This window comes from Jaculus jaculus, chromosome 16 (assembly GCF_020740685.1).
Source record: "Jaculus jaculus isolate mJacJac1 chromosome 16, mJacJac1.mat.Y.cur, whole genome shotgun sequence".
Taxonomy (NCBI): Eukaryota; Metazoa; Chordata; class Mammalia; order Rodentia; family Dipodidae; genus Jaculus; species Jaculus jaculus.
In genome coordinates this window covers 42,391,119-42,416,790 of record NC_059117.1, presented here as the reverse complement: position 1 = coordinate 42,416,790, position 25,672 = coordinate 42,391,119, and the positions used below count along the sequence as shown (strand labels likewise).

At 40.6% G+C, this 25,672-nt stretch overlaps 1 protein-coding gene across 1 annotated transcript in view; it reads right to left on the bottom strand.

Moving 5' to 3' along the window:
• Positions 1–22,700: 22,700 nt before the first annotated feature.
• Positions 22,701–25,672, bottom strand: part of Chn2 (chimerin 2) — a 298,944-nt gene continuing 295,972 nt past the window's right edge. Inside the window, exon 13 of the mRNA XM_004652770.3 lies at positions 22,701–24,424. Within this exon, the coding sequence (XP_004652827.2) occupies positions 24,253–24,424 (172 nt within the window). The 3' untranslated portion in view covers positions 22,701–24,252. The remainder of the gene's footprint in view (positions 24,425–25,672) is intronic.

The window sequence follows — 25,672 nt, the reverse complement described above, 5'->3', positions numbered from 1 at the left end:
TGCTGCACTTGTTGATGTTCAAAAGCTGCAGACACAAAATATTTTCTACTCACTTCAGCTTTGCATATTTCTCCTCAGCAGCTGACCTCATCAGAGCCATTTGCTCAGAGATTATCTCTCCTCACAGATAAGGCCCCAAGGCTGACCTTTCCTGCTAGCCCACACTTCTCCCACTTGCTACTGTCACTGGATCAGAGATTCAGATGCCATTAGTCTCTCTGTTTATCCTTCTTCACCAAAAGTCCACCTAGCGGCTCTGTGCAGAGTGCTGGTGACAGGCACCTGTTGGAACGCAGCAGCCACTCTGCAGGAGAGTAGCAGTGTGCGTATGAGCTGCCTCTTCCACCCAGCTCAGCTCTCAGATATGCCGCCTGTGCTGGCCGAAGGGAACACAAATCATGGTAACTCACCTGCGTCGTGCACTTGCAAACCACTTCCACAAATATGTCCTTTCTAAGATCTCTGGATTCAGAGGAGGCTTTGACTGATCTGCAACATCTACATCATTGACAACTTCTTATTTGTTCAAGGAAAAAGAGAGTGAGAGAATCCTCTTGCTGTAAACAGAACTCCAGATGCATGTGTGCACCTGGCTTTAAGTGATTACTGGGGAATCCATCCCAGGCCTACTGCCTTTGCAGGAAGCATCTTTAGCTGCTCAGCCATCCCTCCAGCCCTAACAACTTCTTGAAGCATCCACTACTCTGATTTTCTACCTTTCCTCCGTGGATGTCATTTCTCTGTCCTCTCTGGCAGCTTATCTTCTTCTTAACTTTACTCTGGATAATCTCAGGGCAAGCAATTGATACCTTGCTAGGAAGTTTCTGTGCATCAACCCCTCCCAATCTTTGCAGCAACTGCTTGCTACTTTACAGGGAACTTAAATGGTGCTTGGGATGAACCAGCCTGCAGTAGTAGAACCAGGGTCCAGAATGAGGCAATCTGGATCAAACTCCAGGGCTTGAGCTTATCAATGTGTTGTGGTTTTTGTTGTGTTGTTGTTCAGTTCTCAGTCTTCCTCTGATCATTTCTGCCCTTTCCATGGCTTCAGCCACCATTTACAAGAAGGTACATCTTGAACTTGTATCTTTAGCTCAAGTCTCTCTGAATTAGGAAGCTGAGAATTTATTCAACTCGTTGATACTTCTGCTTGGATGTTTTTGAGGCACATCAATCTACATAAGTCTAAAATATGCTCTCCCAATATCTTCTGCCACACCCATGATGTACCCTTACTCAAAAATCCTTTGTCTAGTGGACTGGCACCATACCTAGGTCATAATGCAAACCAGACTCGAGGTATGCATCGTAATCCATTTTAACTGCTATAAACAAGTGTCAAGCTAGTGTAATGGCCCATCCCCATTGTCAACTTGACTGGATTTATCACCTTGGAGATACACCTCTGGGAATATCTTGGAGGGCCTTTCCAGAGTGGTTTAACTGAGGAGAAAAAACTCACTGAATGCAGGTACTGCCCCATGGACTTGAGGTCAGGAATACATCAAATCAGTCACAGTTTGAAGGCTGGAAAATCCCAGATCAAGGTGCCAGTAGATTCAGTGTCTGGTGAACTCCATAACCTGTCACTGGTGCCTTCCTGCTATGTTCTCCTATGGTCCTGGAGGCTCTTTTATAAAGGCACTGACTTTGTTCATAAAAACTCAGGCCTCAAGACCTGCTCATCTTCCAAAGGTTCCATCTTCAAATACCATTGCTGAGGGTTAGGTTTCCGGATAGATACAAACATTCAGTCCATAACCATGTTGTCAACGTCTTTCTCTGCTTGCTCTCCCAGTGTCCCAAAGCCTGTCAATTTAATGTTTTCAACAGAAATGACTTCCATTTGTCCTGGCTTTGTCTCTCTTTAGTTCTTGTACCTCATCCTTTCCCTCAGGAACACATTCCTCTCAAATACATATTATTTGCCCTATGAACCTGCTGGTGGTAAGCTCTTTATACTATTTTGTGATAATCCTAGTATATCTTCACTGAGTATTGACTTTTAAGGCAGGAATTATTTTCTTTCAGCCCATTAAACATATATGATTTCACTAAATTTTAGTCTACATTAGCCTATAGAAATATTGAAAACCTAGCTGTCAACCTGCACCCGCTTTCAGAGGTAATTGGCCCTCTCCCCCACTACTGCTATTAAGAATTTTATTTCTTGTTTCTTTTTTCAGTATGACTATGATCTAAGTATGCATTTCTTTTTATTTTTTTGTATTTGGTTTGATTCTTAATTCAGTTTTAGAAAACTCTCTGCCATTGTTTCTTCAAGTACCTCTGCCCCATTCTTTTTCTGAAATTTTGTATACACATTTGTTTATTTATTTATTTTATTAGAGGTATGAACTCCAGATGCATGTGCCACCTTATGCATCTGGCTTATGTGGGTCCTGGGTAGTCAAACCTGGGTCCTTTGGCTTTGCAAGCAAGTGCCTTAACCGCTGAGCCATCTCTCCAGTCCCACATAAACATTTGATACACCTCAATCTATCCAACCAAAGTTTCTAACTTATCCTTTTCTTGCTACCCACTTTTGCCTTCTATGAAGTATTCTGGATAATTTCTTTTGAGCTAATACCAAATTGTTAGCTCTCCCTTTTGCTGTATCTAAGAAGCTATTAAATTTCTCAATTAACTTGTACATTTTGACTACTGCTTTTGTAAATATTGTACTCAATTTAATTTCTAGAAAGTTAGATCATTATCTCATTATTCAATAAAAGTAGTTTTACACTTGTGTTTTCTTCTTTAAACATATGAACATAGTTGTTCTATAACACTTGTCTAATAATTAAAAATGGTAGGGAGCTGGCGAGATGGCTTAGCAGTTAAGGTGCTTGCCTGTGAAGCCTAAGGACCCATGTTCTATTCTCCATATCCCATGTTAGCCAGACACACAAAGGTGAGGAAGTGCAAGATCTCACATGACCACTAGTTGGCACAAGCGTCTGGAGTTTGATTGCAGTGGTTGAGGCCCTGGTATGCGAATTCTCTCTCTCTCCCCTTCTGTCTCACTCATACACACACGCTCTCTCATTCTCTCTCTCACTCCCTCTAATAAAATAAAATAAATGGGAGGGGCTGGAGAGATTGCTTAGTGGTTAAGGTGGTTGCCTGTGAAGCCTAAGGACCCAAGTTTGATTTCTCAGTCCCCACATAAAGACAGATGCACAAAGTAGTGCATGCATCCAGAGTTTGACTGCAGTGGTCAGAGGCCCTGGTGCCATTCTCTCTCTGTATCTGCCCTTCCATAAATAAATTTAAAAAGATGGGAACTTGTTGCAGGCCTATTTCTTTGTTGCCAGTTCACCACTCACAGTCTTGTTTCTCGATATTCTTGGCCATCATAGTGTGTTTCCTATTTTCCTAAAATGCTATTTGTAGGGAATGTTAAGGTGTAAGTTAAAGGTGATATACAAACAAATGGGAGTTTTAGGAGCTGAGAGGAGCTGCCACACAGGTGCACTTGGAGTTTGTGGCTTGGGGTTTGTCTGACAGTGACAGCAACAGATTCACATGAGCACTAGGCCATAACCACACCCTCTGGGGATATGTCCACTAATGCTTTCCCTTTCCACTCCAGCTCTTTTTCATTCAAAGATAACTTAGCCATGCACAAAGACCTGTGGGAAGATGGACAGTGTGTACTTCTGTTTTGCCAGGGCCTTGGTTGAAGTCATCAGTCCCCCTGGGGACCTAGACTTAATGAGAACAGCATCTCCTGTATATCTCTCTATCTTGGCCGAGTTCTGGGCTCATAATTTTGTCCTTTCTACTTCAGAAGCCTTCTTTTCATGGAGAGTTCATCCAGAAAACCCAGCCCACTGCTGAGAGTATTTAATTATAAATGTTTTGCTTGATGTTTGTCCTCTTGACTTTCTGGTTTATTTATTATCTGACTCACTAGATATAAATTTCATTTTGGTTAATAATTATTTACATGGCATTTTATACCGGTTACAGTTGAAGAATAAAGTTTAAATATAATAAGCATACACAAGCATTAGCTCACATTAGTCTTCCTAAGAGCCCTAGAAAACAGACACTGTTCTTATAGAACAAGATGCTATAGTGCAAAGAGGTTACTTCCCTGAGATCCCACAATTTGTCAGCACTGGAGCTGAAAACTGGCTTCAGAGGGCAGGGCCACAGCACACCACTGTTATATGTTGCCTTCTTTCTGCATTCTTACATGGCAGAGAGCTGTGGGAACTCCTTGAGATTTCTTTTATAAAGACACTGGTTCAGTTTATTTATTTATTTATTTGGTCTAACTCTAGCTCAGGCTGATCTGGCATTCACTATGTAGTCTCAGGATGGCCTCGAACTCATGGCGATCCTCCTACCTCTGTCTCCCCAGTGCTGGGATTAAAGGCGTGTGCCACTACGCCTGGCTTGGTTTAGTTTATTAAGACTCAGCCTTCAAGACCTGCTCATCTTCCAAAGGCTCTACTTTCAAACACTGTGGCTGTGGGTTAGGTTTCAATATGGGAGTTTTGGGGAGAGGCATAAACATTCAGCGTATAGCAGGTAAGTTCTTGCACATTGCATAGGGCCCTCTATGCTGATCACTGAGTTATCACAGCATGCATGGGTGCAGATGCCCTCAGTATAATATGACTGACGAGAAAAGAAATATAATAAATGTGGTGGGGAATTGCAATTTGGAGTCATCATTCCATGAGTTAATAGCTTGGTTTCTTTTCGAATTTGATGTGTGAGTATAATAGATAGATCAAAGTAGCTGGTATGTTCTTTTATGTTTTTGTTGTCAGCACGCTGAAAGAAACATATTGTGCTAAATTTGCCTCTGAGGAAGATGGATACAGGTGGTAAAATACAAATGGAGTGGGGTAATATAATGCTAGAGAGTGACTGTGAAGATTTTATTAAATCCTGAACTTAGGAAATAAAGGATATGGAATCCTAGAGCAAGGCTCTGTAAGACATTTGGACTTGCTTAGGAAGCAAAGATGAATTCAACATTATTGCTTGTTGAAAAATCACTGATGTAAGTAAACTCATGTCCAAGGCGGTGTTCTTTTGCTGATGACTTGATTCCAGGCTGGCCTGGGGCAGCCTGGCTCCTCTCAAAGGCGACCTGCTCTCTGCTCTTGCTAATGTCCCTTTGCAAAGTGCTGTTCAGTTATGCTCTGTTTGCCAGGCTGTGTTTTCTCTTTTGTGGTTGGTCGGTGTGTCAGCACCTTGAGTCACATGAACACAAGTAGAGGGTAGATATCTGATGAAAGGGTAACCTGATGCCGGAAGTGATATTTTGGTTTCCTTGCCTTCATCCAGGCCATTGCCAGACTTAAGGGAGTTGACAACCCTCAAAGAATCATGGCTTTCCTATGTCACAGGCTGTCAGGAGAGGTTAGCAAAGGGTTGGGAGCTCACCTCTGCTTAAGATAAACACAGGCACATCTCATATGTGTACTTTCACTTGCTGAATTTCAGGCTTGGGTGTTGATGTAATTTAATTTACACAGTAAGAGGAACTGATTTAGCTGTAGCTATAAATGTATTATGAGTAATTTTGAATTTTACCTCTGGGCTTTTCATTTTAATGGGAGGAGCCCTCTGAGAGTCAGGCATTATCAGTCTTATAATTTTATATAAGAAAGTTGAAGATTTTTTCCTTAAGGTCACTGGACTTGAGAGGTGGTGTTATTTTGATTCCAGTTTACTTTGTCCCTAGAACAGTGTTCTTCCCATATGTCTATTTAAATCTCACATTGCCATTTAGTTAATCAATAGATCAATAAACCTTTGTTGTTATCAAGGCTATCATATCAAAAGATAGTCATACTTTAAAAATTTTGATTAGGTCATTGTCTTCTAAGCTTCCCTTAACACAGTGTTAAATCACATTGGATTGCTTAATTGGTGAAGTCCCATGGAATCACAGCACACTCAAAATAAAGCTCAAATCAACTCTGGAAATCGTGATTATATACATTGCTTGTTAAAAGATTTGATTATTTGAATTACTTGCTGTGTGGCTCTGGGAAATGACTTCATGTTGTCAAGCTCTGGTTTTCTTACACATACAGTGCATATAATCCTATCCACTTCTCTGGGTGGGGGCCAGGATTAAAATAGACAATAGACAGCCAAATCTGCAGCACAGTGCTTACATATTACACACTCAGTGAATGCTTATTTCTCCTTGACTAATTTCTTTCATTGGCTGTGTGGAAAAATGATATAAGCAAACTCTGTCAGCCAACCAACCAATCAATTAATTAATTCCAAAATTATTTGAATTATAGCAGAAAGTCTTGAAAAGTACTGTCAATATTGTTGGTTATGGCCAGTGTCCTGCTCCCAACAATATCATGTTAAATTTACTGTTGAATATTTACTGTACAACATTTTCTCTGAATCTACAATTTTCAGGAATAACCTTAATCCAATCAAGCAGGATTTTTTTTGTATGTTATTCAAGGATGCTCATTAGCTTTCAGCACCAAAATTGCATTACTTATCATTAAGGGAGGAAATGTGCTGGGTTAAGCCTAAAACAATTCTACCAAAAAAAAAAAAAAAAAAAAAAGATCAATGAATGTCTAGTCAAAATCTTTAGAAGAAAGGACGCCATCAGATGATAGTTAAGGGCATACACTAGAGAACATATTTCATATGTGGTGCTCCAGAAGTCTCAACATATAATCCACATCCCTGCCTCATACTCCAGGAAGAAAGTTCCAGGAGCATCATGCCTCTGTTGTTTCAGATGACATGGAAATCTTCCTTTTGTCTTCCTCCAATTATGTTTCTATTTTGTTAAAGTAACATGTGCACATAAATTTAAGAGCTGAATATCATTCAAGTTCTTAAAGCGGATTACAAGAGTGTCTTTCCTTATTCCCTCCTTCAATGGTCTTCCTCTACCTCTTCAGTAATTTTTATTTCTTGGATTTATAGATCTCTATATTTCTAAATAATATGGCTATTATACTTTCTTTTGATTTACCAAATATTAGACCTGTAAATTTGCTCCCTAAGTATTTTTTTTTCAAGGTAGGGTTCCATTCTAGCCCAGGCTGATCTAGAATTCACTATGTAGTCTCAGGGTGGCCTCGAACTCACAGCCATCCTCCTACCTCTGCCTCTCAAGTGCTGGAACTAAAGGCATGTGCCACCACACCCAGCTAACTACCATAGTATTTAAGGGTTTAGTTTTATTATGTCACCATAACCTCTGCTTGACCTTTCTCCTATTGGCTATTCTATGTTTATAATATCATTCCTATGCAGATATTGTTCAGTCTTCATGTGGACTTTGGCAGCAAAGCAACCATGACACCTCATGATGTGGATATAAAAATGAAAGAGGACTCACCACCCTTCTGACCTAAAGACCTCCCACTAGCTTTTACCTCCTGAAGTCTCACCCACCACTTTGGAGACTAGGCCTTTATCACATGGATGTTTGGCGGACCTTCAAGATCTAAATGAAGGCAGCCATTCTTACCTTTGCACTTTCAATGAGGGAACACTATGGGGCAGCTCCACAGCCCACCCAGTGGTGTTTCCATCTACCCAAGATGCCTCTTCTTTGGGTACTCAGCAGATAGAGTGGCCCTGTTTGCACTAATCCTTTTCATCAAGAGTTCCAGCCCACTCCAGGTGCTATGTGTTGCTGTGTTCCTTCCCAAGCTTATTGCTCAAAGATCTGAAGAGGGAAAAGGTGGCAACCACTTGGATAAATGGAAGAACATTCATTCCAGGCACAAAGAAGGCTGGCCAAGACCTTCCTATGGTAGGAGTATGCCTCGTATGTGTTATTGATTTTATTGATTGTCAGTTTGACAGGAGTGAGAATCACAGCAATGTGTGAGGGATTATTTTGGCTAGGTTAGCTGAGGTTAAAAGATGCACCTTAACTGTGGGCAGTGCCATTCCATGTAGCATTCATGGGTCTCTGCTTCCTGACTGTGGACTGTGTGTGACCTGCTTCAGAACTACTGCTGTGCCTCTGCCATAGTGGACTACAACCTGGAACTTCAAGGTGAAATAGACGCTTCCTTCCTTAAATTGATTTTTTTTTTTGGTCAGGTATTTTGTCCCAGAAATGAGATAGTGACTAATGCAGCATGTTTGAGGAAAGACAGAAAGAACAGATCAAGTCTGCATGGGGTAGGTGCAGGCCACTGTGGCAGTGGAGGCAGAGAAATCATCAGGTCCAGAGAGGTCATATGCACAGTCAAGACTCTGGCCTTCATTCTTTTTTTTTTTTAATTTTTTTTTGTTCATTTTTATTTATTTATATGAGAGTGACAGAGAGAGAAAGAGGCAGATAGAGAGAGTGAGATTGAGAATGGGCGCGCCAGGGCTTCCAGCCACTGCAAACAAACTCCAGATGTGTGCGCCCCCTTGTGCATCTGGCTAACGTGGGTCCTGGGGAATCGAGCCTCAAACCGGGGTCCTTAGGCTTCACAGGCAAGTGCTTAACTGCTAAGCCATCTCTCCAGCTCTGGCCTTCATTCTTAGTGGGAAACCAGTACAGGGGTTCAGGCATGGCTGACATGATCTGACGAATTTTAACAGAATCTACCACTCACTGTGTTGACGCAGACTCACAGGCAGTAGGGAGGGTTGGGGACAATCAAAGAGAAGGGTGATGGTGACGTGGAACACAATAGCAGCAATAGAGTGACAAAATTGCTGGGACTAAAACGGTTACTGACTCATAACTTTTTGACTTCATGATGATGCCTTAGGCACTTAGTGAAATTGTGCTGTGAAATTTGAATTTGTAACTTTTCCTGGACTGGCAATGACTCCCAGTTAGCCCCACAAACACGAGGGTAACAAAATAACATTACAATGCGCACATCGCTAAGCTAGGTTAGGAGGATTAAATGCATTTTGAACACGAAGATGAATTTGTTAGGATACAACCCCAGCAGATCAGGGAACATGCTAAATTGTATCAAGATGATAAGCATTGCCCATACCCTGCTTGAGCAGAGCTTGAGAGAGTGAGAGAAAAGCAGCCCAGCAGGACTGTTATCACTTACTTCTCCATGTTGCAGGAAGCAGAAGCCGAGGAGGCATTTTGAAAACAATGATAGAGTCATAGTCAGTGTGTTCTTTCATTGCTTGACATCAGAAACTACTCTTTGTCAAGATATTGTGAAACTTTTTCACATCGATGATCTTGGAAAAATATTGTTTTAAATGATTGAATAGTATCCACTGCATACGATATAATAATGAGTGACTTAATAAGTCCAGTATTGACATTTTGTTGTTGCCAGTTTTAAATATTTATTTATTTATGAGAGACAAAGAGAGGGAGAGAGAGAGAGACAGAGAGAGAGAGAGAAAAAAATGGGTGTCCCAGGGCCTCCAGCCAATGCAAACGAACTCCAGATGCATGTGCCACCTTTTGCATCTGGCTTATGTGGGTTTTGGAGAATCAAACCTGAGATCTTAGGCTTCTCAGGCAGGTACCTTATCCACTAAGCCATTTTTCCAGCCCTATTGTCCATTTTACTGAAACAGTTTTTTTCTGGAACAATTGGGTGACCAAGCGGTTCTGTACTTCTGTTCATCTCCTGTAGCTACTTTTAAAAACTGCTGGAACAATTAACATTTACTTTTTGTTGTCAAAATAACTCCATGAAAATATACCTTATGGAAATTTAAATGGGACTTCCCTGATAAAGCCCCAAAGACTGGGAAAAATAGATTCTAGTCTAACCAGGAACTTAGTGCTTGAGAGTGTGAGAACAAGTTTTGTGATGCTTATCTAAACACCCATCTTGAGGCTATGAAGAAAGAGAAGAGTTCTCAAGAAAGTGGAGAGTGGACTGGAGGGATGACTTAACAGTTAAGCGCTTGCCTGTGAAGCTTAAGGACCCTGGTTCAAGGCTGGATTCCCCAGGACCCACACTAGCCAGATGCACAAGAGGGCACATGTATCTGAAGTTCGTTTGTAGTGGCTGAAGGCCCTGGCGCGCCCATTCTCCCTCTCTCTCTATAGGCCTCTTCCTCTCTGTGTCACTCTCAAATAAATAAATAAATAAATAAATAAATAAATAAATAAAAAGAAAGTGGATAGCATTGTTTTTAGGGTAAATTTTCAGATTACTATGAGAGTGCTCTTTGATGAGGGAAACCCAAGATCAAAGGGATTCACAGAGCTCCTTTGAGAATTTGATGGACATCCTGGAGCATATGGGGCATGCAGAGAGAGATACCAGTGTTTCTAGAAGAGTCTAAAGGTAGAGGGCCATACAGTGAGCAGGGCCTTTTCCAGGGCATGACAAAGCTGCATGCACTAATGTAGGCTAAGTGGAACCCCAGAGAGCTGAGATGTGAAAAGGACTTAGTTTAGGGTGTTAAATTCCAGCACAAACAGATGTTGGCAGTCTCTCTCTCTCTCTCTCTCTCTCTCTCTGTGTGTGTGTGTGTGTGTGTGTGTGTGTGTGTGTAGATGTGGGTGCACATGTGTATGGAGGCTAAAAAACAACCTCTGGTGTCAATTCTTAGACACCATCCATTTCTTTTTTTTGAGACAAGGTCTCTAAAACTTGCCAAGCAGGCTAGATTGGCTTGTCAGAAAGACAAGGGATGCAACTCTCAGCACATTTTCAGTGCTAGAATTTCAATCTTGTGCCACCACACCTTAAAAAATCATATACACACACAGTTTCTGGGGATTGAATTTAGGTCCTCAAGCTTATAATGCAAGAATTTAACTAAGCTAAGGTGGAGAGGAGAATTAAGAGCAGGCTGCAGGATGAGGCAGGGCTGGGCAAGGGAGCCACAGGTGGGAGATCTCCAGTTGATTCCAGATGGAAGGATCCTGGACCTTCATGGTATGTAGCTATCCATATGGAATTTTACCTGAGAGACAAGTAATTTCTTATTTATTCATTTATTTGAGAGAGAAAGAGAATGAGGGAATGGACATGTCAGGGCCTTTAGCCACTGCAAATGAACTCCAGATGCATGAACCACTTTGTGCATCTGGCTTATGTGGGTCCTGGGGAATTGAACCTGGGTCCTTTGGCTTTGCAGGCAAGTGCCTTAACTGCTAAGCCATCTCTCCAGCTCAGTAATTTCTTTCTTATTTTATCTGAATTTGAAATTTTTCCTATTTGTAGCCTACCCTAGTGCTATCATTATTCAAACTATTTTACAGAAAGAAATATGGAGAAATCCATGAACCTCAATACATCAATTTCACGTATGAAGCTTGATATAAATCTTTTTTTTTTTTTTTTTTGCTAAGCTAGAGATTAAACCCAGGATCTTCTTCAGGAAGAGCAAGTGCTCTTCCTGTGAATAACATCCCCAGGCCTGATATCAAATTGAAAAATACAGCAAATCATGAGCTAGATATGCAATTCTTTAAATCATATCATCAGAAACATATTGCACATGGTAGAATAAAATATTCCCTAGACGTGTAAGCAAGGCTTAACTTGTATGAATCTACTTGTACTACACACATTATTAACATGTTAATGGAGTAAATTTGATCTATAAGATATTATCCATGTGTAAGTTTTTGAAAAGTGGTCTCATAGAGACAAAAAGGAAGGGTATTCCTGTGTAAAAGCTGCTCTCCTTCTTCAGTGGCAACAAGAATCACCTGAGAATCATGACCAGGCAAAGGTCCAGTTTTGTTCTTTTTCCATCACACCTGTCATCCAGGCTCTGGTTCTCTGGAGGATTCTGTCACACACTCAATCTGATGACCAACAGTGTAAAAAACACAACACCCACCATACTTAATGGTGAAATGTTAGATGTATTCTCATTTAAAGTCAGAAACAAGATATGACTTCTGTTATTTCTGGATATGTATGCCTTTGTAGAAGAGAGGAGGATGAGGAAGAGGGAAGAAGAGGAACAGGCAAGAGAGAAAGGAGGAAGAAGAGAAAAGGAAAGAGAATTGGAAAGAGGACAAAGTCGCCTATATATGTAAGCAATTTAGTTATTTAGAAATCCACATAATATTTAGTCAAACTATTCAGTTTAATAGTATTATTCATCAAAGTTAGTGGATGTAAGACTAATATAAGTTTAACCTTATAAGATTAATGCATATGAGAATTATAGTATTCCCTAAATCTGTAATAATTCATTAGAAAATATATTAGAAATACCAGGCTCAGTTGCTCATGCTTGCAATTCTAGAAATTAGGAGGCTGAAACATAAGAGTGAAGTGAATTTAAGGCTAGCTTGGGCTAGTAATCTGCAGGTCAGCATGTGCTACAGAGTAAAACCTCATCTCAAAAAACCAAGATTAAAAAGAAAGTATATTATAAATAACAAATTTGTTCACATAGTAACAGAAATAATCATGTGTCTAGGATTAAATATCTTAAGACATAGGCATATACTTTGGGAAATTATGAAAAATTATTGAGTACAAAAGAAAACCCATATAAAAGAACATTATTATATTTGTTGAGATATATATCTTCTCTCCCAAAATAGAAATCAAATACCATTTTATTAAATCTGAATTGGTTGTGTCAGAATGAGATGAGAAGACTACATTACATTGTCATAGAATTCATTCAGAGCAACTAACTTACACCAACCACCAAGAAAATCTAAACAAATGGCACAAGAATGGAGTGTTTTCAAGACATTTCAGACACAAAATTTAAGAGTTTGGCATTGGTGCAAAGGTAGGTAAAATGACTAAACAGATAATACTAGAGTCTAGAAATAGACCCATATAATTATGGGAATTCTATCTATGGACTGTTGGGAGATCTCTGTCTCTCTGTGAGAATTCATATTCTATGAAGAACTCCAACAAATCCACAGAGAAGAAAACATTCAACTGGGGAATGATAAAACCTATGAATGGCCAGTTCAATGAAGAGGCCAGTAAATGAGAAATCAGTCATTAAACCAAAAAAATGTTGCTCAGCTTGTCTGGTATCCAAGGAACTACACATTAAGCAAAAATATATCTTTATCCCAATGGATTAGATTTAGATGTAGAAATACCAAGTATAGATAAAGATATGGCATAGGATACTCTCAAATGCTGGTGAGAGTACAGACTGTGCCATCTCTGGGAAATATGTTAACAAGGCTGACGATGGCATGAGCATCCTCCACAACTCAAGAAGTCCACCTGCAGTTGGTGCAGATTCTAAGGAAAATCTTCCCAGAAACGGTGATATTCAGAGAGAAGCGGAAAGTATCTAATATCTAATTGTAGCAAATGTTAAATTAAATAAAATTAGGGCAGTTGATGAAGTGGGTGAGGTGGGTCAATCCACGTGTGCCACTTGTAGAGACATTTCAATGCCATCATGTAGAGGAGAGAAGCTTGGTTGTAGACCAACTTAGAGTATTATTCCACATCTATAACCCATGGTATCTGTAAACCATGTGCAGTGGGTATATAAAATGTGCCAAGGAATGGCAAAAGGGGCAGAAGAATGGGGACAAAGCATTCATTGTGAACTTTAGAAATCTTCTAAGGTGAGTGGTGTATCTAAGGCCTGCTCACCTGGGACCTAGGCTGTAATTGATCACAAGCTTGCTTAAACTTGTCACAGGACATTAGGCAGCTTACTGAATCTTGGCGATAATTTGGTTTTGTTTACGGGTAGGATTCAAAGCCAGTGTGGGTGTGATTGCCTGAAGGAAGTAGGCCAGAAGCAGTGTTGGAGGCACATATCTGGCACCAGAGACAATCCCATGATGTTACTGCAATGACAGACAGGGAGACAGGCATTAATTTTCATGTTTCAAAAGGGACAAACATCGAGGCCACCCTGAGAAGGTGAGCCTGGGCTAAAGTGAGACCCTACCTCGAAAAAAAAGGGGGAACAACATCATGAAACTAGGAAATGTTAAAAACCTTGATCTCTGACTAAGCCAGGTCATGTGACTCTGCATCCTGTGCTCTGATCTTATCCACCCTGTGCTGCCTATCCACCATGTCCCTCTGCACAGGGAAGTTGCGCATGTCCATTCTCCTGTTTTTTGTTGCAATTGTATGTGTGTGCGCATGTGCATGTGTGTGTATTATTTAAAGTTTTTCACAACTTTGATAATTATAGAAATAAACCATGATAATTCCCTTGCCTCGCCCAGTTTCCCCTTCACAAATCCAGTCTCCATCATGTTGCCTCCCTCTATCAATTAGTCTCTCTTTTATTTTCATGTCATCATCTTTTACTCCTATTATAAGGGCCTTGTGAAGGTAGAGTTAGTCACTGTGAGGGCAGGGATATTGAGGCCAATTTGTGTCTGAATTATTACATTGTAAGCAGCCCTATGCTTTCTTTGGCTCTTACATTCTTTCTGTCACCTCTCTTGCAATGTACCCTGAGCCTTGGAAGGTATAATATAGATGTTTCAGTGCTGAATACTTCTCTGTCATTTCTCAGCACTATGCTGCCTTTTGGGTTACATCAGTGGTCACCTTCCTCTGAAAAGAGAAGCTTCTCTAACCAAAAGTGAGAATGGCATTAATATACGGGTATGAATGTTAAGAAAAGTGCTAACAAGGCAGATTAGTGAGCATAATATATGCATTTAACCAGACAAGAGCAGATGTTACTTTCTTATGGCTCATGACCTCCCCTGCCATAGGCTTTTGATTAGGTTTTCAGTACCAGGTATGTATTCTCTCCTATGGAGCAGGCCTCTAGGCCAAGAAGAGAGTGGTTGGTTTTCCCCTATAACATACATGCCACTATTGCACCCATTTGGTCATTTGGTCTGGCTGGCAAAACTTAAGACTTGCAATGTCTACTGTTTTCATTACTGATGACTTCTGTCTCTCCCATAGGGCTGTATGCAGCGTAGCTTTTTCCAGCTTTCTGTAAGCTGGTCTATAGGGAGGAGGTTTCCAGTTCAGATCCAGAAAGATTTCTCAAGCATGTGGACTCTTCAATAGGGTCTTGCCATCTAGTTCTGGTAGGGAACCAAGAGCCTTAGCAATGGCCTGTAATGTTTTGGGAGCATCAGGGACCTCCCTGGTCAGCACCCTCACTGGAAGGCATCTCATCCCTGGTACTGAAAATTTTCTACTAATAGTCTATGGTTTCTGGGTGTGACATTATCCAAAAAAGTAGGTTTATTCATAACATCTTGAATTTTGATTAACCCTTCCCCAACACTTCTTTTACTCAATCTCTTCCCTTTACCTCACTTAGGCCATTGCACCCTCAGTAACCTCTGTTTGTCTACTTAAATATATGAAATACTATCTCCTTAAGCCTTCCCTTATAGCACCTTTATAACTGGCCTCCTTCCCTTATAGCACCTTTATAACTGGCCTCTGCTACCAATTTTCACTCCAACTCACAAACAAGTCTATACATTTGAATCTGTGATCCACATTTGAGAGGGAACATGTGATGTTGGCTTTCTGAGCCTGGTTATCTCACTTGGTATTATCTTTTTCAGATCCATCCATTTCCCTGAAAATTCCATTTTTCTTTACATCGGAATAAAACTCCATTGTATAAATGTATTACATATTAATTATCTATTCATCAGTGGAGGGACATCTAGACTGCTTCCATTTCCTAGCTATTGCGAATAGAGCAGCAATAAACATGGTGGAGCAAGTATCTCTAGGTAGTGAGAAGAGACCTTAGGATATGTGCCTAGCTGGGTCATATGGTAAATCTACTTTTAGCTATCTCAGGAACCTCCACACTGATTTCCACAATGGCTGTACCAGTGTGCATGCCCACCAACAGTGTAGAAGGGTTCCTCTGTTTCTGCATCTTTGCCAGCATTTATTGTCATTTGTTTTCTTGATAATAGATACTCTGAAAGGAGTGAGATAGAAAGTTTTAATTTGCATTTCCCTGATGGCTAAGGTCATAGAATATTCTTTAGATGTTTATAGGCCATTTATATTTCTTTCTTTGAGAACTCTCTATTTAGATTCATAGCCCATTGTTTAATTGGGTTGTTTGATTTTTTTTTTTTTTGAGTTCTTTGTATATCCTGGATATTAATCCTTTATCAGATGTATAGCTGGCAAAGATTTTCTCTCATTCTGTTGGTTGCCTCTTCACTCTATTCAAGTGTTCTTTGCTGTACAAAAGCTTTCTAATTTCATGAGGTCCCAATGGTTGATCTTGAGCACCTGGGGTTATATTCAGAAAGTTGTTGCTTATGCCAATATGTTGAAGTGTTTCTCTTACTTTTTCCTCTAGCAGCTTCAGAGTTTCAGGTCTGATATTAAGGCATTTGATCCATTTGGACTTGATTCTTGTGCAAGAAGAGAGATAAGGATCCTGTTTTTGTATGCCGTCCCTTCCACTGTACACCAGTAGAAATTTTATTTGTAGGAGGCGTGTATATCAGTAAACTTGATATACCTACTGCATGTGAGGTACAATGCCTGGAAGGGTCTGAGGTAGGGTGGTGAGGGAAGCTGACGAAATTCCTGCTATCATAAAGCTGATCATTAGACAGTTACACTGTAGTTCCCAGTAGCTGTCAGGTGGGACCTATGGAGTCCTTGGCGGCTGAGGAAGGGTTTTATGAGTATGAAACATTTCATGCAGGCTCTAAGAATTGGAGCAGTCCTCACAATACTACAAAGCTGTTGTTCTGTCTGTGCTAAGGAATCCTCTTTGTTCAGGATCTTTGAATAAAGCAGACCTGTCCTCAGCTCAGTGTCAGTTCTGGTTAGTCAACACCATCACTTCTCAAACTTTAGCTATTCTCTAAAGGACCCATTAAGAAGTTTCCAAAGCACCAACTCTGGACTCTGTGAGTCATAGCTAAGAATTTACCATTAAAAAAAGTCCAAAGTCGAGCATGATGGCGCATGCTTTTAATCCCAGCACTTGGGAGGCAGAGGTAGGAGGATTGTTGTGAGTTTGAGGCCACCCTGAGACTACATAGTGAATTCCAGGTTAGCTTAGGCTACGGTGTGACTCTATCTGCAATAAAGAAATAAATAAATAATCCAAAGCTACATGGAGGAGTAGGATGTAACCATTCCTGTTGATTTTATTCTCCTTGCTAATGCCTGCCTTAGTCATGAGCATGCAAAGCCATTCTGGTCAGTGTGGCTTGTCATCTGATGCACACTCCTAGGAAGGTTTCCCTTGCTAGTAAATGGGACATTCAAGAAAAGAAAGACACTGTTTTTCTTATCATTGCAGCTACTCACCTGTAACCTGAGAAAAGCTTATAAGCTGAGTGTGGTAGGATAGGAAGATAGTCCCAATCTTGGACAGTCCTACAATTGGACTTATGTTTGAGCTAATAGATGTCTTTATTGTTTAAGTCCTATCATTTTTATTTCATGTGCCCCCAAACTTTCTCTAACTGATAGTTCTACTGCCTCATCTAAGTCAAGCCTGTCTGATTATTAGAAGCCATCCACTCTGAAGCAGTAGTTCCTATGGGCTATTCACATGTAGTTGACAGTGCCAACATGGAGACTGTGTATAAGGCCAGAAAGATTCCCTCTGATCCACCCAAGAGTTGTCAGCTTCTTGGATCATAAAAAGTGTTGTGGATATGTTGTCAATGACCTCCTGGAAAGCACCCCATACCTCTCCTCCCCAACACATTATCTCTGGCTTGATGAGGATCATTTTTGCTTGATACACGTTCTTTCTACTTGGCCTGCAAAATCGCAAACTCATTCCAAGGTTGGTTATTTTTGCCTGTTCCTCTGATTCTTATAGCTCCTTATTGTCCCTGCTCTCATCATTTGGCTTTCTAGCCTCAAGTCTGGCCATTTCTGAGTGAAATTTGGCTTGCCCCTCCAAGAAAGAGAATGGTTTGGAGGGATGAAACCCGAGTACAATAATTAATATTTGTGTATTACTATATAGTTTACACTTAGCTTGGAGTATCCACATTCAGGATCACAACTGATCTTTAGAAAAATGCTTGGGAGGTTAGGAGGGCAGCTATTTTGTTATTGTATCCACTTTTAGAATACAGAACCAGAACAACCCAAGATGATACTAATTCTAGAGATCATGGGACAGGAAAAACAGGTATCATGATGGCAAGGTGAGTGATCAAAGTATGTCAGAGTAAGACTTTCTTAACTTTCTAAGAATACAGTACTATTGAAGCAGTTTATGAAACTTCTAGTTTTGTTTTGAGTCCTAGATGTGATGTACTACACACAAGAGGTTGATAAGTCTATGAAATGAGAACATCGTTTTCCTTAGCCAAGATAGACTATAGGTTGTATCTTCTATACTCACTTCATCCCTTCCTGTCACTGACCAACTTACTTTTGCCTCCTTGTCTGCTCTTGTTACCGGTGACTCTGAGTCCGCATATCCAAAGTGAGTGCAACACGTTATCCTCCTCCTCTGGCCATTCTTGATCTCCCCATAAGTTTCTCTGAGTACCAGCAGGGTGGAAGAGATGTCACTGGGCAGATCTTAGGGTCCAGCCCTAAGGTGTGGCGATAGAGTTGAAATTCCAGTCTAACGATATGAAAATTGCCTGAGCTCCACATGGAATTCCTACATGTGCTGGTGTGGCTTTGGGGTTTTTGGCTTGGGCCTTCTCTCTGTCTGCTTGGTTCTTTACGAGGGGGCCAATTTCTTCTGCCATTATGGAACTTCCCCTGTATCTATAAGCTTTAATAATATTCCTGCCTTCATAACTGTGCCTGGTTTGTAAGATCATCTCAGTGACTTGAAGCTATCTAGTATAGCTGTTCCTTAGATTTTCTTCTTACCTGCATCCTCTTCTTGGTTTGCTTCACATCAGTTGTCCACAGTGAATCCTATCTGCCAGCTCATCCCTCTTCTGAGCTCTAGATACCAACCCTACATTTCTACCAAGATAAGCCTTTGTCACCATAACTCATCATACAGTCCCCCCGAGCCCCACCATGTGACTTCTCCTTACAAACTGCTTCTTTCTTTTATTCTCTTATTTTACCACACATCCACCTTGTTGCAAAAATCATAAGTAGGGATGTCAAATGTGACTGTTTCCTTCCTTTTGCCTCTGGCACCATGCTGAGAAGTTCTGATTGGTCCCCTAAATATCTTTCATTTCCAAGTCTTTTCTCCATCCCACCTGCCATGAGCCAAGTCAGGCTCCATCCCACCTGCCATGAGCCAAGTCAGGCTGTCATTGCCTGTAACAACTTCCTGATTAGCTCTGTGACTCTGGGCTTTTGTGTTCTGCTCTGTCCTGTCCTTTACTTCCTGTCTTGTCCACCTGACAGGCCTTTCTAAGTTTGACTCTTTTAAGTTTATTCTTTTTCTTGGCACCCAGGTTCCTTATTTTCTTACATAGGCCTGTGTATTTATTCTCACTCCCTTTCCTCTTCCTTCCCACTTTGTGCAATGGTTAAAACAACCCTTTACAATTTTCTGAACAGTCATGCTCTCATGTGTTTGGCTGTTATTTCTTGGTTTCTCTGCCTGGGAAGTCCAGGGAGGTCTCACAGGGAGGGAGCTGCTGAGTGGGACTCTTAGAATGAATAGAGATGTGCTATGTATTCACATCTGTATCATGTATCTGTGGGTCTTATCTCAGGGATTTTCTATTCACTGTGTGGCAGTAGTAATGACAATTGTGGTGATTTGTCATATACATGTATTAGACGTATGTAAAACAACAGCAGGAAAGCAGCAAAGTGAAATAAAATATCTTCAACTCAGTTCAGGAACAAAGAAAACAACAATGCTAGCTGTCTTACTCTGTTCAGGCTGTTATAACAAAGTACCATGTATTGGGTGGGTGGCTTACAAACAGCATTGTTGACAAGTCCAATATCAAGATGCTGGAAGATTTTGTGGCTTGTGAAGACAACTTCCTGGATTATAGGTAGTAATCGCCTTGCTATATCCTCATTGGAGAGGACATGAGTCTCTTTTATGAGAGCACTAATCTCCTCAATGAAGGCCCCACTTTCTGACCTAATCACCTTCTTAAAGCACTACCTCCAAGGATCATTTCATTGGAAATTCAACACATTCACCAGAAGAGTGAATATTTAGACCCATATCACTGGCTTACTTATATTTACAAAGCATTCAGTGAAGCAAATTTATCCAAAGCACAGGATCTAACATGATGCCTTACATGTAACAAACTAATCTAAGGGAATAATTACATGCATGAGGACACTGTGAAGCAAACCTGAAGAGAGGATAGATTTTTTTGAAGTGCTCATGAAATCCTTGATAGCTTACTATATTATAGTAGGCCTCATATCCTCTCTCCTCTTTGTCTCCCTCTGTGAATGCTGCAGAGGGTTCAGCATGGGGCCTCCCTTATATTTCTGTTTCATTTCCCTGAGCATGCTAATGCAATCCCATGCTTTCAGTTATTATTTCCAGTGGGTCCAAATCTCCAGCACAGGTCTGTTAATGCACTTTCTCCTAGAGAACCTATATTTGGATATCACAGATATTTCCAGTTCCTCAGGCCCAGCCTTTAATACCTCTTCTCCTCCTCTCCAACAAACTTTCATTCTTATAAATGGCTTTTGTTTAGTAAATATTACAGTTTCCCAAGTAACTGAGAAAGCACCCTGGATTCTTAAATCCAATCGATAGCCAAGCCTTTCAACTTCATTTCTTAACTATAACCCAGTTATATTTTTCTCTGCCGTATCCCTGCCTAGTCTGGTCTACCACCAGTCTCAGTTACCACGAACATCTGGCTCTGTACTGCTACTCTCATGACACCACATCTGCTCACATATTCTCTGATGAACTCATAGCCAAGAAAGTCATCTTCCAACAGTGGATAACAAATTGTGTCATTTGCCCCTTAATAATTCCCGTGAGTGCTGAATGATTTGTGTCCTTGAACAATAACACAAAGACATTAGTGGAAGTAGTCATGGCATCTGGAAGGAAGGAAGCCTGGAGAATAGTAGGTAGAAATATGCTAATGTTGATTTCTAGTTTCTGGGTTTTGCTAGGTCAGCTGTGGATCTGTAAGATGGTAGCATGAGTGGAAACCTGCTAAGGCTAACTTTTCTGCAAATATGACTGTTCCACAGTTAAAAGCATGTTTAAACATTAAATTTCTCTTTATATTAGAGGCCAAACCCCTTACATGAAGACTGTGGTAGTCTGAATAGGTGGCCACCAATATATTTATTGTTTCACTAGTTTGTAATTTTGATTTGCAGCTACCTGGCTGGAGGAGGTGTCACTATGAGGATGTCAAGGTGTGGTGGTGGGTTTGAAATTCCAATCTAAAGATATGCAAAGTGCCTAATTCCACCTGGAGTTCCTGAGGTGTGCAGTGTGGCTTTTGGCTTGTGCCTTCTCTCTCCCTGCTTGGACCTGTGAAAGCAGGCCAGATTCTTCTGCCATTATGGAATGTCCCCTGGATCTGTAAGCTTCAGTAAATATCTCTTCCTCCTTAACTGTGCCTGGTTTGGAAGTTCACTTCAGTGAACCCAAAGCTGTCTACTACAACCAGTTTCCTCTTTCCAGCCAGACTGAAATGATTAAACTTTCCCCTGAGATAAGCCTTTTCTTTGCCTCTAAGTCTTCAACATTAAGGAAAGCTTGATAAATGTTTGTTGGAAATTAATATGTTACATTTAAAAACTGAAAGTTTCTCTACATTGAAGATTAATAGTACTTAGGAATGTATAAGCCACCCAAGTTTGGTTAGAAGAGTTAGACAGCCCAGAAAAATTTTCACCTGTGATCTGTATTTCTTCCTAGTACTCTCTCCACCCTTGTCCTCATCCTTTCTCCCTATTCCTTTGCTTTTTCAGGATGTCACCCTTGATTTTTGCTCCAGTCCCCAGGCCTAAGCAGTCAACACCAGAATATCTGAAAATCCATTTACCATCATGGGAAAAGTGGGGGTCTCCTTCTATCTTTGCCACCTTCTTCTCCCACATTCCTGGCCCCTATTACACCTCTTACAACTTACTTGTGGGCATCCTACAGGACAATGTGTTATTCTGTACAGTCTATGACGGATGCTATGGCAGGAATGGTGACCCAGGTAAGGAGAGCCATTGCAGGTAGCCAGGAGGGTGGACTGCTGGGTGTTTAGGGAAGTGGGTGTGGCGAGCAGGTTTCAAACTAAAGCAAGGCTGGTGGATCAGGTGTTGGGATCACATCTGAGGAAAAAAGTGAACCTCACTCTCCCTGCATGTCACAGAGCCATGCTATCAAGTCCCTGGGTATTACTGGGGCTCTGACTTATCCCAGACAACTCCTTCTCCTGTAGGCTTCTTTCATCCCTGCTCCCATGTAAGTCTTTCCTTTTTAAAACCATTCTTAAAATCTTCAGAAATAACAATTACTTTATCATAGTGTCACGTATGAGGTCACAATCTGATTGTTGTTCTGAGTCTTTCAGAAAAACAAATTAACTCCAGCTACCTCTGCTCCTCACTTCACAGTGTGGCCAGTCAGCTCTGGTAACAGGTGAATCTTAGAATCCCAACTTGCAGCTTTGTGATTCCAACATTCTTGTCCTTTGTCCAAGTGTCCTAGTATGATTGACTCTAACTCCTCACTCCTGTATGGATCCAGGTGCCCTGGATTTCTGAAAGTAAAGGCAAAGAATTGAGTCTTTACTTCCCAACAGGCTCCCTAGAAAGATGCAGAAAGAGGGGTGAGCTGCTAAGGCAAGGTGGGGACTCCTAAGGATGCACCTGCCTTCTCCTGAGGTGTTGTAATGGTAGAAAATCCATTACCAAATGTATTTGCAAATATGGCCTCTAGACACCACGCCCCAAACATAGTTCAAAATGATAGACAGAAGCATTTAATACACAGATCGCTTTCCTTCCATTTACACTGTCATAAATTACAAAGTCTCATTCACTTCACAAAATAAAACCATTTCCAGATAAGTTTTGACAGTATCAAGAAGTACATAAGCTACAACAAACCAATCTGTACAGTTGGAGGAATGTGGGAAGCATGGAACAGGACAAACCAGTTTGAACCCTGGATGCCAAGAGTCCATCAGCAGGGAGGGCCCTGGGGATATCCTGGGTCCACAACCCTTGGTGCTCCTCTCCCTCCACTTATCACAGAGCAGTTCTCTTCTGGTTGCTCCAAAGCAAGACTTGTGATGAAGTATATGAATCATCTCAGACAATCAAGGGATTTAAAAGAAACTTAAATATTTCAGTTATATTACAAAATATAGGAAATATATAGAAATCTTTGTGTGAAAGGCTTATGTTAAGATAAATATAACCAATAGGATGGGACTCTATTAATAAAATCATATTACATTTTATTTCATACAGAGGAATTTTTATCAAGCAGAAACAAATTTTTGATAAAAGCAATCTTATTTATTCTCAATTTTAAAAATAGGTTTCTAAAATGAAAATGAAGAAAAAAATTCAACAATGATCCAACACATTCATCTTTCATTTGGAAATGTGGCAAAAAAATCAACCTTCTATGAACATATACATTTGAAGGGCATGGCTAAAACTAGAAAAGCAAACATGCCCAGATATATCCAATGTCCTCAATTTATCTCATGCAACAAATCTCATTGCATGTTTGAAATTACATACTCATAATATAGAAAGGCTATGACCAATTCTATGACATCCTTTGGGAAGTCACAAAAATTTTATGGAATGGAAACTGGATGTCTCAGAGCATCCTGTAACTGCTACAAGCATACACTATATAAAAGAGAAGAATGAGAGTACTGAAGAGAAAGACCTGTCAAAAGCAGGGACACGGGCGATGGATGAATTTCATCAAGAAGCACGCACAAGGACAGAGGTATGTCAAGGTAATACTGCATTCTGGTCGACATTTTCCAGGCATCACAGCAAGAACGCAGGACAAGGAACACGGGAATAACCAATGCACTGCATTGAGTTCTATTTGCTAAGATAAAATAACATTCTTGCAGCTAAAATAAAATACATTTTACAATATAGCTTTCATTTAACATTTAACATATAGAATTGTCTTCTTTTTGTAAGTGGAAAATGTATAACTATATCAAGTACCTTTATGAATTAAGTTCCCTTTTATTACTGATAAGATTGAAGCTTAAAAGTCTACATTTTTTAATAAGTTAAAGAAAGATTTATTAATCACTCTTCCAGCAAAACAGACATACATACGAGGCACGGCAAAAGACCCAAGGTCAGGGTTCTCTCCCCCTCACCATTGTCCTCATGTGGAGGAGGGAGACATAGTCCCCAACTCTGCAATCCACTGCGGTTCAGGAAATTCTAACACTTGCCTGAAAACAAATCAAGTGTAAGAAATGTTTTTATTCTTTTAGCTCTGACAACTCATTTCCCTGATGGATTAGAACAAAACATCTTCATTTTCAATTAAAATCTGCACAATCAGCTTTTGGTACCGCATGTCATGGAGGGTGGTGAGGGTGCTGTCCTCAGGGGGTCTCATCAGAGTGGGTCCGAATACGATACCTAGATTTTCTGCATTCATGAAATTTTCCTTTTCATTCATAGTAACCCTGGAAAACAAACACACACATTACATAAGCAAGCTTGCGGGTGGATGGACCTACTGGCTCTGTACTTCAAGACCATCTCTGGCTCAGGAAATTACAAAATCAAATTGAGAATAAACATGGCAGATGGGCATTCTCTCAAGGGTAATTTTCTGGATCATTTTTCTCTCCTTTTTAAACTGTTGATAAATGCCTTCAGCTAGTAGAATTAAATGACTAATGTGACCCTCTATGAACACAGCCTTAACAAATGAGAATAGTTCATCTTCCTGAAGATGCTTGGAACTGACATGTAAGTAACATTGGCTGAAGGGGCAGGAGGTTGTTGGCCAGCCCGTGGCATGTTCCCCGGGCTTGTGGGAAGTCTGGCTTTCTTCATCACGTCCTGCTGGTCTGCAGGCTGCATGCCAGAGAGGAAGCTGAGAGCAGGGCCTTATCTGCTGGCAGGAGTGGGCCCCAGGAGAGAGGGTGCGTATGGAGCAGGCTGCTTGGCTTAGGGAGAGCCAGGCCATTATCGTGGGGCAGGAGAATGGCAGCAATGTGGCCAAGTTTCAGGGCAGTTGTACATTAATCCTAGTGCCCACAGGATGAGGTCTGGAGCAGTAATTCTTGCTGGAATTTAAAATCATATGTACATCCACAGAAGAACTGAAAGGCCTTCAAGAATGAACTCTAAACCATCCATAAAGTTGGTTTACCACCTTCCTAGTAAAATGAAACTATGATTTCCCAGATTCTTGCTCTCAAGAATTTAGGTTTTTAGAATGTTCATAACAGACATGAAGTAAGTTCCACAAAAATGAGAAAATATAATAAAATATATTTATGTTTTACAGAGGCTAGCAGCTCTTTTGGAGGTAGTTGAGATTAGTCACTGAGTAGTGTCACTAACTCAACTTGACACATTTTCCTGATGCGAAGCTAAGAAAAATGTAGGGAAGAGGGCTGGAGGGATGGCTTAGCGATTAAGGTGTTTGTCTGCAAAGCCAAAGGATCTTGGTTCAATTCCCCAGGACCCACATTAGCCAGATGCACAAAGGGTGCATGTGTCTGAAGTTTGTCTGCAGTGGCTGGAGGCCCTGGTATGCCCATTCTCTCTCTCCCCAACTTTTTGTCAAATAAATTAATTAAAATTTAAAAAAAGAATTAAAAAAAAGTTGGGAAGAGGACATTCTTCACTATGAAAGTGCTCACCTCTCTCTGTGAAACACTGTACCCTAGCAAACAGGTAACAAACCCATCACAATAGAA